This window comes from Candoia aspera, chromosome 2 (assembly GCF_035149785.1).
Source record: "Candoia aspera isolate rCanAsp1 chromosome 2, rCanAsp1.hap2, whole genome shotgun sequence".
In the NCBI taxonomy this organism is placed as follows: domain Eukaryota; kingdom Metazoa; phylum Chordata; class Lepidosauria; order Squamata; family Boidae; genus Candoia; species Candoia aspera.
The window spans coordinates 116,063,090-116,078,905 of record NC_086154.1 but is presented as its reverse complement, the minus strand read 5'-3'; the positions used below and the strand labels follow the sequence as shown (position 1 = coordinate 116,078,905).

The 15,816-nt window shown below is 38.2% G+C and overlaps 1 protein-coding gene across 3 annotated transcripts in view; it reads right to left on the bottom strand.

Moving 5' to 3' along the window:
- Nucleotides 1-15,816, bottom strand: part of RPTOR (regulatory associated protein of MTOR complex 1) — a 420,855-nt gene that overhangs the window by 67,949 nt on the left and 337,090 nt on the right. For all 3 annotated transcript variants that reach the window (XM_063293407.1, XM_063293409.1, XM_063293408.1), the window contains exons 21-24: nucleotides 9,312-9,430; nucleotides 2,334-2,437; nucleotides 1,039-1,222; nucleotides 332-442 (exon numbers count right to left, since the gene is read on the bottom strand). In XM_063293407.1, coding sequence (XP_063149477.1) covers nucleotides 332-442; nucleotides 1,039-1,222; nucleotides 2,334-2,437; nucleotides 9,312-9,430 — 518 coding nt within the window. The remainder of the gene's footprint in view (nucleotides 1-331; nucleotides 443-1,038; nucleotides 1,223-2,333; nucleotides 2,438-9,311; nucleotides 9,431-15,816) is intronic.

The window sequence follows — 15,816 nt, the reverse complement described above, 5'->3', positions numbered from 1 at the left end:
TGAAACAACTTGCCCTTCCAGAAAAGGAATGTCCCCAACCTGCAGGACTTCAAGGAGGCTTTAAGCACCTTTTTATTCAGCTGATCATCTAGGTGATGATCATGCTTGGGCTGCCTTAAGTTAGTTACTCATATTTGTTTGCACTGTATTTTTCTTTGCATTATAAACTGTCTTGAGCCCTTTCAGAAGTGGGTGATCTATAAATAATTATATATATATAAGTAAATGTCTATGTGTATGTAATTGTTACTTTGTCTATATTTTAATGGATTGTGCATTTGTATGATTTTACAATTTAGAAAAGGTTCATGAAAAGAAAACTTGACTGTACCTTCATCACCGGCTGGGCAAAATACTTGGCACTCCAATCACAAAACCCTGTCTGCATTGTTGCTGACATGAAATTTTTGGGACCCACAGCATCATCAGTATCATCAGCTGTCTATTAAGGATTAGAATGAGGAAAGAGAAATATACATATGCTTTAGTTACAGAATCTACATGCCCTCCTTCTCTTACATTCAATATAACATTAGTTGCTATGCTACTGAAAATACTGTTCGTGTTATATGAGGATTACCAGATGCAGTTTCAGACAGAATTTGTATCTTCCATAGTTATATAAAAAAGAGAGTTGTCGTCAGTGCAACTCCTATCAGTGCAAATTGAGAAATTCAGAATTCCCCTATCCCTTTGATGAAAAGAACAGAGGTTCAAATCACTTTGATGTTCAATGTGATAACTGTAACAATGTAAGGTGCTTCCCCCTATGCTGCATAATATAAGAAGACTCCAATAACACAAATTCACACTTTTCAGTATGGAAGATACAAGTTCACAGTAAAATTGTTGCATATGAAAGAGTTCTTGGTTATGAAATACTAGCATAAATTTACAGAAATCTAAAGCTAGTATAATGGGGGGAAATTAAAAATATAGGAATAAATAAAACAGGGAGATCAAAACACCAACTGAGAAATAGAAATACTATAGATCAGGTGCATGTTGAAAGAACTGCAGCAAGGATGACCATCTTACCTGATCTGGGCCTTTGTCAAACATTTTCCTTGTCCTAGGAAACTGGTGGGAGTGGGGAGTGTACTGCACTCCCATGTTACCAACATTTGCAGGTCTTACGGATGAGATGTCCCTATTGACAGGCTGCTTTGTCACATCATTGGTCAAACTAGAGCTGCTGGTACTGGCAGTTGGTGGTGACCCTCTAATAATGGGAAAGGAAAATAAGGGTGAAAATATTATTGCATTAAAAATTTTTCCAAGTCAGGGCATAAACTTCTCCTACAGCAGAGAGGTATTGGTTGTTTTTAGCAACTACAGCTCAGACTCTTTCCACTGCTTGCCACTTTGCTTATTCTTGTGTGTGTGTGTGTGTGTGTGTGAGAGAGAGAGAGAGAGAGAGAGAGAACGTGTGTGTGTGGACCTTCAAGATGGTTTTTGACTCCTAGCGACTTCCTAGACTAGTCCCTAGAGTTTTCCTGGCAAAATTTCAGAAGTGGTTCGCCCTTGCCTCCTTCCTAGGGCTGAAAGAGAATGACTGGCCCAAGGTCACCCAGCTGGGCTTGTGCCTCAGGTGGGACTAGAACTCACGGTCTCCTGGTTTTTAGCCTGGTGCCTTAACCACTACACTAACTTCTTATAATGGTGCGTTTTTAAGCTGTAGTCCCCTCCCCCCTCCCCCCAGCCTTTGCCACCTGCTCTTTGCCCCAGTGAGATTGTAGGAGAGAAAAGAAAAAGAAAAACAAATCAAACAGGTGTTTTTCTAGATCTCAGTATGTTTGGGGCAACAGAGCCACGTTACTTTTTCCCCCCCCACAGGAATGAATCTATTTGCTGAAAAAATGGGGTACTCTATAATGCCTGAAAGGTCAGTCCATAATGCAAGTGGTTCCCAATGTCCCTGCCCCATGCAAAACAATACTCTTGTGCCACCTTTCCAATATTATACAATAAAATATTTTCTGGCACAAAGACAAATTTCTCTCCATCCTGGCTCTTAAACTGAGTCATGACCAATGTTGTTTATGCTTCCTTTGACTTTGAATGTAGTGCTGATATGGAATGAATCAGAGTTAATTCAGAAAGACACTCTTGAGGTGTTGCAATCTTCATGGTAAACACTACACTACAGGGACATTAGACAGGGAAAGAAGGCATTCTAAAGGGCTTCTTACGGAAAAAAATATCTCATAACTAGGCAAGTGGTTTCAAATAGGTTGCACGAAGGATAGTATCTGTACAACACACACCACTTAAATGTCTTGGGCACAGAGACATTTGGATATGGCACAGGATCAAAGGTATAGGTCACTTACCCTACTTGATGTATGTGCATGCCTTTGTTAGTAGGACTGGCTGGGGCAGAATGTGTGACAGAGGACGTGTCAAGGATACGCTGGGGGCGGGCATTTACGGTTGCCTAGGAAACAAGAATTGAACAAGTGAGAGAAACAGATGCCCACCTTTGTTTAGTATGGTTTTCACATTTGGAAATAAAGGAGGATCTCTAATGGGGAAGTAGAGTTGCTCTCCAGCGCTGCAATAGTATTGTCATACTATTACACTCCCATCAAAGAAGAGTCTATCACATACCACCCACTCACTCACCCCCAAGATTCCCCATTAATGTACAACTTCTGCCCCAACGCCATGTTAGTGTCTGCAGTAAAACCTTGGAACAATTTTTAGGTAAGACTAAAGTCACTTTAGGACCAAACTATTAGTACAGTATAACAAAAATGTCAAAACTTGATTCTATTGTCTAAACCCAAGATCCTTTACATATCAACCATTTTCCAGAAACAAGAGTAATTAATTCACAAAGAAATGAAGTAGAGTGAATTATACTTTAACAGTAGAATAATTTGTCAAGACCTATAGGACCAAACATTCCCAGTGTGCTCAAGGGTGAAAAATTACTTTCTGATTCAAAACTGGGGTCCTTTACTTGAACATCACTTGAGATGCTGGGTTGGTCTGTTATATTAGCTTCTAAAGCAATAAATAAAATGTAGCAAGAAAATAAATATAGCAGTTCTTGCAATTCCCCAAACATATAAAGATAAATCTCATTCACTGCTTCTTGAAATTCTGGGCAAAGGGAAAAGAGATGGAAAGAGAAGGCATGGAAGTGTGAAGTTTCTAATGCAGGAGAACCTTCACTTATAGGAATCTGTCAAGTCAAAAGAGACTGAGCTGATGGCTATTAAGATCTCAGCAGCTGCATATACAAAAGGTGTAAAAAGTACTCAACAAGACATTTGGGAACTTGCAGAAATAAACAGCTCAAACAGGAGACAATGTTCTAAGAGTATCTGCATCTGCTCTTTATACCCAGTGCTGCTGGGGGCACACCAACAACCGCAGGAGTTGTGGAACAGAGTGCTTATTGTCTCCCCTCCAGCACCCGCCTGGCTGAATGGGCCTTGAAAGTGGATTCTTTTGACATCCCTAACCCACTAGATGACTTTTTTTAAAATTACACTGTGTCATCAAGCAAGCAAGCAAGCAAGCAAGCAAGCAAGCAAGCAAGCAAGCAAGCAAGCAAGCAAGCAAGCAAGCTGTCTAACCTCTCACTCCATGTATGCCATGGCCCTGAGAGAATGAATAACTTGTGAATTTGCAGTGATACAGTACTAGCTTTGACTAAAGTAGTAAGAAAAGCTACTGCTTGCATATATTATATTTGGAGGTCAAACTGACCTTATCTTCTGAAAAGCCAGTCATGGAATTGCCTGGCAACAATTTCTAGGTTTATCTATGAAAACTGTTTTTTAATCAACTTTCTTCTGTTAAGGCCACACATTCAGTCATAAAATGTAAGATAATTTGATTCTCTTCTCTGGCTGGAAAAAATGCTTCTTCCCCATCTAAATGGCATTGTTTTAAGTAGCTTGGAATGCCAGCTCATTTCTAAAGAACAAATTATACCAGAGTTAGCTACTTCCTCTACTCCTCTGACTCAAAAATGGGCTGCGAAAGATTGTAGTTACATTAACTTATGCAGACACAATCTAGCAGGAGGGTAAATTTAGCAAATCTGCATTTGTAAAGTCTGTGGGGAAAGGAAATTTATCTCTTTATACTCCCCATTATAGACAAAACCTCACCAGTTCTAGTCATTCTGCCAGCCAATCTCTAATTATGGCCTCAGCACGAAGTGGGCATTCTGGGAGGGCGCCTGATCTTCTGAACCTAAACGCTTCCATGCTCCCAGAATGGAGTTAACAGAGGAGGAAAATATACCAGCCTGAAGCTTCCCTCAGAACTCTTAGACTGGCGATACTGGCTGGATCACCACTACATTAGGGCAAAAGGGGGTTAATTCCCAGCTGACGTGTATTCATGAGGGGGAAAAGAAAAAGGGGTAGTTTGCTGCTACCCCCTGGGAAGCATGTGCATTCCAGCATGATAGAAGTTTCTCTCTGGCAGATCTCTACTATCCAGCTCCATTAGGGATATAATTTGTAATAACTTTCTTCTATGGAATCTATGTAATGAGCCCAAACTAATAAAATGCTTTCCTTTTAAATCTGGGTGCAACTAGATCTCTTGGATCTCAGTGAATTCTTGGTAAATGTAACTAGATTTCACTGATAGGCACCCTGTGCTAGAAAGACAAAGATATATTCTGATTTTAATAAAACCACCATCACCAACCTTGGTCCTTTACTCCACCCTGAGTTTTCCCAATCAGTATTATAATGTGTATAATGTATTAATTTATATATTCTATCCATCCATCCATCAATATATCTTTGGAGTGTGTGTGTGTGTGGGTGTGTGTTAGAAAAGCATTCAACTTTTCACTACAAAAACTTTGGAACAACATATCCCCTGAGATTCGATTGGCCACAATCCTGCAGGCTTTCTGAAAAGCTTTAAAGACTGGAATGGATTCCCAGGCAGGGGGCTTGTGGGTGTTCTTAGTTTATTTGATTAGTTTTTACTTTGGTGGTCATGATGGGCTTTATTTATTGGTTGTTTTTTTGTTACTATTTTGTATGGTGTTTTGATCTATTGTTAACCACCCAGAGTCGCTACGGCAAGATGAGCAATCATATAAATCAATCAATCAATCAATCATACATACATACAAACATACATATATACATTTGGCTGTTACCTACTTTAATGGTATGTTGAAAGTTTTAGCAGTAAGAGAGTGTTATACAAATTCTTATATAAAAAACAGCTTAAAATCAATATAAGGAAAATAAGGAAAGACAGCCTTGCATGGAGACCTCCAAGTTCTACTAAAGGAATATGTTTATTAGAAGGTTGGCTATAATTGACAAGCACAAGATCCAAAATTTTAGCTGAGACAATCCATATAGAGACAGAACACATTTTTTAGGAAACAGTCAATTTTTTCCTAAAAGATTGCAGCAGTTGTAAAGCTTTCCAGATGGGAACATGGAAGTACTGCCAGTAGCTTAGCATTTAACTGCTGAGGCTACTCAACCCTGTGTTTGCATACAGACATGAGAGAGGAAGAACAGAAGCTAACAGTATTACATGCAAAAAGTTTCTTTTATTTTATTATGCAAATTATCTACCGCCTCAATCCAATTGGATTCTAGGCACTTTGGTACAGATATTCATGTTAAAAATACTGTACAGCAATACAGAAATAATGCGACTTCTGGGGAGGTATGACGAACTGAAGATGGCAAAGCAGAGCCGATGTGAAAGCAGAGCCAATGACTGCGGCAAAGACCAAGGAACCAGGGAGTAGACTGGTTCCTTGGAACCTCTCCGGATAAGGAGAGGATGGGAGATTGCCTACGTGTGCTCTGGATGGCTGCTCCCCCTGAGGAGACAGCAGGACAGTGGCTTTCCGCAGGTTTGAGGGCCGGGAGACGACAGGGTTAGCCATCTTGCTCAAACTGCAGCAGAGACTTTTAAAGGACACTAAGTTCACAAGCCTCACTTTCTAATCGCTTTCGGAAATTGCTCATTAACTACTTCTAATCTATTAGAGACCTTCAGAATGACAAGTTTGAAAACACCTGGCGAGTCTGCTTTTAATCCTGAATGAAATAAAACTTTAATCATAAGCTTTAGAATTTAAAGAATCTGAAATAAACAGCAAAAAGCTAAATAAGATTTTGACCTTATAAAGTTATAAATGGACTAAGGGTCCAGATAAAATTTGAACATTAAATTTTTTACAATAAAATTTTGGAATTAATTATAAAGTACAAACAGCTTCTCTTGGGAAACAGATCCTATTTTGGTTTTTACAAGACATAACATAGATAAATAATTTCATTATTTCAAAAACTGGACCCTAGAGGGGACTAAAGATTTTAGGTAGAGGAAAGATATACAGGCCTGCAAGCTGGTGCAAAATGTTATAACAATAAATACATTGAAGGAGTCTTTTGAAGAATGGAATCAGACAATAGTAGCCACAATATCAACAATGCCAGTAATGATGTCTGCTACTAGGAATAGACTATGTCCAAAAGATATTATTGAAGAAATGACAGATGTAGAACAAATTTTATCTGACAAGATAGAGATGTATCAAAAGTGTATTTACAATATACAGGCCAAGGGAATGACTTAGAAGAAGATGTTTCACTGGATCAACAAAAGAAACTGGCTGAGGCTTTAAAATTGAAAAAGGAAATACAAATGACAAACCAAGAGTGTGACCTGGATAATTTTTTCCTACTGGATTTACAAAAGAGGCTTGTTAAAGCCTTGAAGAACACTGTGCAATGGGACAAAAAGGAATTAAGAGAAATCAAATCCTACAATAATATTTGAATGAACTAAACATAAAGACTATTAGAAGTAAAAGGAAGGAATATAAAGTTGGTTTATTTGATCAAGGTTAAAATAAGATATGTTGTCTTCCAAAAACTAACTGATCTTGCTACCATTTTTATCACTTACTTACTTGGACGTCAAAGGTATGCAACTTTGCTAATCTGGAATCAAAATCTCTTGACTAGTTTATTTGGTGGTATCAGTGGGAGAAAAATGTATACATCTAACTCTAGTTTATAATTAGTTCTTGTAATTAACTTTAGGAAGCTTGTCTGAAGTATATATGGGCAATCAGGACTTCTTGTTATACTTCAGTTTGGGCCACAGTAAAGGATGATATGTTGGATTGAGAAATTCTACTTCGTTTGGGCGACATAAATGCAGATATTAATTTTTCAGTATGTGCCCATGCTTTATTACAATATTTTGAAAGAACAAAGGCAGACCAAACTCACACGATCAACTTGATCTGGTGATGGACATTTCTCATTGTTGCTATGCTGCCTGGCCTTGTCAAAACCATGGAGTATTATATCCTGATTTGTATTGTACTTCGGAAGTTTTCAAGAACTTAGTGAATCATACTGTTATAGTAATGCATTGTAATATTCACCAGATCACTTTGGATGCTAACATATTATTCACAATGATTTTACTATCACGTGAAAGTAATTGTGCCAGATGCCTTCTGTATGGAATGAAAGCAATTCAATAGCAAATTTTAATTCAACTACATTTGGGTTCTCAATAGCTACTAGTCATTAGAATTACTATAATGAAAAACCCTAATATTTAGATTTATTTACTGCAAAATACTTGGCCTAATATTCAGTTTTCATTGGCTTATACTTGTCCTTTTCTGTGTAGCTGTAGTTGTTTTGGAAGCTCTGTTGAAAAAAAAGGTTAAGTAGGCAACCATTTACAAACTTGGGTTTAAATATTAAACTCATTGTGAATTTAGCACTTCAGCTATGCACTCAACAATGACAGTTCAGAGAAACACTCTAATAACACCTAAGCAGAAGTTGGCAATCTTTCAGATAATTTTCAGATATTTTATATGATGGTCTGCTGCCAATAAAAAAAAAATGAAGAAAAACTTGCAAGAAACACCAAATCTCATAAAACATTGATGATCTCATACCTGTAATCTTATAAAACTCTCAAATCTCATAAGTGTTTCACCATTTTTTACATTTTAGAAACACAACCCACTCATGCTTCTGAAATCCACTTAGGGTGAATAACAGAATAAACTCTTTCTTTAAAAAAAAACTTTGCTAAAACATAGACTGATGTCTTCTTTGCTCAGTGGTGCTAACAACCATCACAGGGCAATTGTGGCTTCCATTCCATATTTCTTCAACATTAATTGATGGGACACAGTTGTTTAAATACTTTGGTTATATGGGATAACATTCAGATATTCATCAAATGCTTAGATTTCTACTGCCTTCCCCATTCAGCTAAACTACACTGCACCAAAAGATAAAGCCATTTTCTGTTACCTTCTTTATAATGGCTAGGAGAAGGCATAGTGCATTCTAGGATAAGGTCCAGAAATTCTTATGCTGGCAGAAAACATCAATTACCAGCAAGTTAAAAGGCTCTCTGAATAAGCACGCCAAATGTAAAACTTCAGTTTATTTATCCAACTTAATGAAGTAAAAGCGCAGAGAAAGAGAGACACAGGAAGTGAGTAGCAACTGGATAATTAGAGGCTGCTGAAATACTTGGCCACAAAGTCGCTTACTCCACTACTTTCTGCCAAATCCCAGATGTTGTGGTTACACATCTCGCCTGTATCAGTCTACCAGTTTCAAGGCCACCCAAACTTGAGCTGTTCGAGCATTTGACAATCGTGGAGCATTGCTATCTAAGTGCCTTTATAGCTTCAATGAATCTTTTGTATGGAAAGAGGGAGCAAGGTTATCTATGTAGCTAAAAATTTGGTTTCCATAAGAATAAGCTGCCTTTGCAAAGTATAAATATATGGCTTGGAAGCTAGTTTCCTACAGGACTATAGCCCCCGAACCTCATACAATGCATACTTTCCATCAAAATTGTTTAATGGTCCTCAAGGCCTATGAGATCAATGGGGTGGCCTAGGATAGTTGCATCCTCTGAGTGTTTGGGGGAAGACAACAGCCCCCAAAACAAGGAGGATCTAAAATAAAAACACATTTTAAAGATACTGTAATAAGATAAGGCATCGTTTTAAAATTCCATTTTTCTCCTTTCTTCCCAGGTGCCTTCTAGCCAATGTAGACTGCTAACTTTTTAAAGAGAATAAAACTTCTTTTTTTCAATTTAAGTGCAATAATTTAGTCCATGACCCTATGTTTAAGGCAGATTACAAATGCAAAGAAACAGCTAACTGAATAAATTTATTGAGAATCTCCTATCACAGATTATGTGACAAACTCACTATTTTATAAAATTATCCCAAAATGCTGACCAAAAGAAGAAAATCCATCTGTTTACTGTTCACCAAATAAGACAGAAAAATTTACCTTGTAAGCAATGCTGTTCAGCACTTTCATGGCCAGGTCTGAAACATCAGGGTATGGATCAGCAGCCAAGTGTAAGAGGATTCTCCAAATTTGGGTATAAACACTATTGAAAGAGACCCCTAGAAACAAAGAGGAATAAAGCAAGAATATACGTCTGGGTGAAATCCAGTGGCCAAACTGTCATTTTATATGATGATCCTCTGATTGTGACAATATACCAGACTTAACTGTAAATAAACAAAAATAAGATCATACTGCCATCAGTATGCAGAGTGCTTTGTAACATGTCATAGGCGGAGGTAAGTGCTTAACTCACAATAGATTACAAGGGAATATAGTTGTCTATCTTGGATTATTAATGCATCAGCGGTCGAATTCACACATAACCACAAAATTATAAGATAAACCAACTTTTTTTTTGTTTTTGATTTAGCATGGTGTGTGACTTCCCCCAATGATATTATCACAATATATGCAGACTAGGTTAGTATAGCTTGTTCAACAGAATGGTGGTTTTTAAAAATCTAGGCCTGTCATTATAGGCGAACCATGGTACTGTCTGTACAGAAAACCATGAACTTGAAGATAGACTATTGAAGACTATTGAACCCTATTGAGGCTCAAATCTGAGAGAGCCACTTTATATATATTTTTTCTTTTGGTCCTTCAGTTGGAAAAAATAACAGATTAGATTACTTTTGGGCATATACAGTAAATAAGATCAGAAACTGGAGTTATTTCTTTCTTATCCCAAGATAACCATGCAAACAAGCCCTAAATATGGTCATATGCTTTCCACTAATTAGGCATATATAAAATGCTAGCCTAACTTCAAAGTTTTCAAAGCCATCAGAACATATTCAAGCTTCAGTAATATTGTTTGGTGTCTATAACAACTCAGCTTGTTGAAAATGGCTGCTTATTTCTACTTCATTTAGATCTCTAAGGATCTTTTCTTTCAAATAAAAATATGAATCCAAATTTTTGCAAGAATTAGCAAAACACAGCCAATCAAGGTTATTTGGTTTGGCTGAGATGATTAATACCAGGACATCAGAGAAAGAACAATGAATCCTGTCTTATGCAAATTTGGTTAAAAACCCCAATGGATAAGACCAAAGGTCTGTTAGCTCAACTACAATGTTAGATTTCTCCTGGCAAGCTGGACTGGAAAACGGGCATTCAAGAATTCTGTTCAGTAGATTTGTTGTAGAAAAGCTAAAAAGCCATTCCTAAAGGATTCTAGAGACTGCGGTACATCAACTGCAAGCCTTATTTACAGTGAAATCAAGGTTCAAAATTCTTGCGCCTCTTTCTCCTGCCTAAGCAACACTTTTGGGTGAGAGGCCTGGTTTCCATCCATTTCTTGTTTTGATAACAGGCAGATCTGGTAGCAGGCTACTTATTTTTCCCTGTGTGAGATCTGGCTGTCTCACACAAGCAGAATATGAAGGCAATGACATCTCCCTTGCTGTTGGTATTTGGAACCATGGTGATTCTGATCCTAGAGGAAGCATATGGCAATCCTCAATAGTAGCCAACAAAACTCTTATTCTCCATGAATTTGCCTACTTCAAACTTAAAGCCTCTTTATTTCCCCTTAAAACCACTGCTCGTGACAATGTGTTTCTTAATTTAACTGTGTATTCTGTGAGGAAGTAATTTGCCAATGTTCAAATTCATTTGATAATTTGGAGAATGGAGGCCATATAACCAGACATCCCAATATACTGTGGGGTGCCCAGTGACCAGGTTCAGCTTGGTAAAACATGATCTTAAATCATTGTGAAAAAGAACAGAGAAATGTCAAATTAGTTTTTGTAGATGGGCCAGTGCAGTGGGTAAGCTCAAGTGACTTACATATGCTTTTTCTTGAATTAAAATGAACACCAAAGCAGATTTTTGAGCACATTTGTTATTTTATGAGATCTGTGGCAGTCATCTCATGCTCCTATCCTACTTGGCACAATCTATGAATGTCTTTTGTGTATCAGACTTGGAGTCACTGAATAAGCGTCACTTCTGGTATATGCACTCAGGAAGACACAAGCAAGAAGGCAAAAATGATGAAAGTCAAGAAGATGGCAGCTGCCAATGCATCAGGTAGCTTGTACCACTAGGAGAGCTCTCTCCACAGCCCCTTCCTCCCTGATCAGCATTCTGCCTCTTCTACTTTTAGTTCCATACAGGAAGTTATATAACCACAGCTGGGAAATCTCAAGTGTTTGAGATTCCTTTGAAAATTCATGAAAGACCAGCAGGATAGATAAGAAACTTTCAATATTGCAATATTTTGTGCTAATGTGAACTGACAAATTTTCTCTCATGAATGAGGAATAAAGAGAAAAATACCCACGCAAGACTTCAATGTATCTGATCCTTAAAAAAAAAAAAAAGGAATTCACCGCTGCAATTCCTCTTTCACTCATCAGCTGAACAGAACAGAAGGAATTTCTATGAATTTTTAGACTCATTATACTGAATCCAGGAGGGTGCTCTCCCTCTCCTTATATATTATTTTCATTAAAAAAAAAAACACCCTGCTCACAGGTCATGAGTGATGCATCCAAAATAGCTGCTTGTCAAGCTTGAATTGACTGAGTCAGTGCAGCGATGAAAGGAAATACTAACAGCAGGAGGGAAAAACTGCTCTATTTTTGCATAAGGGATTGTAATGATAAAAAGAGGTGCAGAGACAAAGCACAAGGCAGAAGCACATATGCTAAAAGTGCATCTAAAATGACAGCTCTGTAATTAGCTGGGCCAATTCAAAATTGGTTCAATGGGCCTTACAGTAGAGAGTTGCAAAATGATTCCTTTTAGCAATGAACATGAGAAGTAAATAGCCTTTCTCTGCTGAGGGCTTTTAATTTGTATTCAGCTATGTGTGGCCCTTTATTCAATTTAACAGCCACAATCAGGGCAGGACAAGTGGCTTGCATTTTTCAACCCCCTCAATTGAAAGGCCATGGCTGAATGGCACACACAAACAAGTTAGAGCAGTTGTGGTACCATTTCTCTCAGATGCCTGGTTTAGTGAGAAATTGGAAGCGGCAGGAATTCAACGCCATAATTTTCAGTTGCAGTGCTTGTGCCAAATTTCTAAATTGGAGGGTTCAGAAATAAACTCCTCTTGTTCAGAAAAGCCATACTAATTACAGTCTGATTTAAACTCATTGGGTAAAGCTTGTCTTGGTTCATAATATTCTTATTCATTTACCCATTAGATGTATATCCTACCTTCCTCCAGGAGCTCAAAGCAAAGTATATACCTCTTCCTCCCCCATCAGCCATTCCCAATCTTTCCTGCTACTGTTCCCCCTTTCAGAATTAATCAGGGAGGAGATTAACTGGCAACAGGGAAAACTTGAGATGATAGACTTGATCTTTAAGTTCTTTCTTAAAGAACTTTGTTGACCTTGGCAATGAAGAGGTGGTTTACTCAGTTTTAATTTCCTGTTTGAATATACCAAGCCAGGAGGAAGCAACAGTTAAAAAGACTCAGCAGCATTTCTAAGAACACAATGGAGGATCCAGAGTCATCATGCCATCAGAACAGTGAGAATTTTCTTTGCTTCCAGCTGATGCTCCTTCCTAAATAGGGATATTCATGGAAGGCAGCAGGGGGGAAAGTGGCAATAGTTTTTCCTAGATCTCATAAAATGCTTTTAAAAAGGCAGAGGTTGTTGCTAGTCTTTATGGCAATCAATGACTGAAAAATTTATGCACCCGAATAAGCAATGTAAAATAAACTTTCTATAAATCCTTCAGCTATCTAAAAATACATCTTCAATCCTATGCTGTTGCATTAATGAGTATGTTCTCTTATATCATGTGTATTTTGTAATTTGACAGGTAATTAAAGAAGGACTGCAATGTTACAGAGATTAAATGATTAAAACATTCTGACTGACGAAAATGATGCCCCGATTAATCAATCAGCAGATTTCATTTTTTTTCATTTTGTTAAAAAAACACAAGTTGTTGTAAAAACTGCAGAATGACATTTTATTATTTAAACCTTAAAGGAGATTTGAGAGAGGCAAGGGACTTCTTTTTTTTTAGACAATGCCTCTTTTAACATGCAATTTTAAAATTATATACAATTTTTATTATTGCTTTATTTAGTTGACCCCTTTTATTGGAAAGTAAACCCTAAAATTTTTTGAGATTTCACTTTCTTGGTGGGGAAAGAGCTTGTGTGGTGGTATGGGGGAGGTGTCGCTTAATTTTTGAATAACGGGAGACCTCCTATATAGACCTCCTAATCAACTCCCCCCCAAGATAACATTTATTTAATTTCCTTCCTAGTACTATTCTATCCATTCCTGTCTACTGTAATAAAAGTCAAACTAAAAAACATATAAATTTTCTGCCATTGTACTTAATAATACAACAATTTAAATAATCTTAATCATATTAAACCCCAAGCCAGACATTTATTATTTTTTCTTATTATACCTTAATAATCCAAATTGTTAAAGATAAATGAAATCTGCCAAACCCTAAAAGCAATCCAGATAAATATTCTTAAACCCTTATCCTACTTCAAAATAAACCAGAGCATTTACATATTTTATTTATTTTATTTTATATACTATCCCACCTTTATTTTTTATAAATAACTCAAGGTGGCAAACATAGCCAATACTCTTTCCTCCTCCTATTTTCCCCACAACAACAACCCTGTGAGGTGAGTTGGGCTGAGAGAGAGGGACTGGCCCAAGGTCACCCAGCCAGCTTTCACGCCTAAGGCAGGATTAGAACTCTCAGTCTCCTGGTTTCTAGCCTGTTGCCTTAACCACTAGAGCTTTTTTCTTACAAAAATCAAACAGCCCAACTGCTCCCCTCAAAAGCTCCAGCTTCTCTTCAGAAAACCTCCCATACATAATAACCCCTTCTTTTCAATGGCATTCCATCTGAAGATCAATTTCACTTATAGCTTGCAATTCTTCAACTCTTCTATCCAATCTTCATCCAGCATTTCAACAGAAGCCCCAATCTCACTCTTAGAAGAGACATTTCTGTCACTGTTAAATTCCTCAGTTTCATCCACAACATCCCCAATCAGATGACACATTTTAGACCTCACATTTTCTACAATGTCATGAATGCGTTGCATAAATACTAGGTAGGAATCAGAAAGAATCTATTTAAAATCTCGGTGGAAGTCAGAAAAGGTCTGTTTAAAGTCCTCCATGTCTCATGCAGTAGATTATGGTGCCCCCTAGGGGCTTAACCAGCAAAAGTCAAAGTTATGAAAGAATTCTGGAATGTGTCTACACAAGTGAAAGTGAGATATGCAGACAGTTCCCCAAGAAAAGTAGAAGCAGAAAACTGAAAGTTTGAAACAACTGATCCAACATGTAGGAGAATGCTAATACCTTCAAATGTAGTACAAAAATAATAACAGGGAGACAATTATTTATTCTCAATCCTCCTTAATATTTGGATGGAAAACAATGTCCAAAAAAAGAATTTTTTTAAAAAAATTGATCCCCAAAATAATGATAAGCACCAAAAGAACCCGCTTCTCCTTGCTGTAGAAAGCCTCTCTTAAGGTACGCGTACTTAAAAGAAATATAAATTGGGTGATTTAAAAATGGGGTGGTCGGTCTTAGTGTCCCTTTAAGGCTACAGCGCAGCTTGGAAAATGGTGATGTCCCAGCCTCCCAGCTGCTCTTACCAGTTGAGCACAAACACTGTTTGCAATCTTCTGGTTGCAAGCAGCTGCCCAGAGGACAGATGGGGTGATTCCAAGTGTTTTCCTTTTTCTGGAAAAACACTCCTGGGCTTCAGGAAAAACCTGCCTGAGCCTGAAAAAACTGCCATGTTGTCAGTTCCGCTCACTGAGCCTGCGGGCACAGCTGTTCAGTCCCCACATCCCCACTGGAAATCCCATTCTTAGTATCGTCAACTACCTATTCTGCTTCTCCCAAGACATTGCTGTGGCTCTCACCTTTATATCTTATCCTAATAAGATATAGGATTCAGGCCCGGATATGGGACGGAAACGGCATTGGTCGCACTTATGGATGATCTCTGGTGGGAGCGGGATGGAGGCAATGCATCCATCCTTGCTCTCCTTGACCTCTCAGTGGCTTTCGATACCATCAACCATGGTATCCTTTTGGGGCGGCTCAGGGAGTTGGGGGTGGGCAGAGTGGTTTTGCGCTGGTTCACCTCCTTCCTCCAGGGCCAGTCCCAGTCGGTGGTGATAGGGGGGGAGAGATCCAACCCTCGAGCCCTCCATCATGGGGTGCTGCAGGGTTCGGTTCTCTCTCCTCTCCCATTCAACATCTACATGAAATCACTGGGTGAGATCATCCGTGACCATGGGATGAGGTATCATCAGTATGCTGATGATACTCAACTGTATATCTTCATCCCAGGTGAAGTAAGTGATGCTGTGACTGCCCTCTCCAGGTACCTGGAGGCTGTGGGGGCCTGGATAGGGAACAACAGGCTTCAGCTGAACCCTGGTAAGACCAAGTGGCTGTGGGTT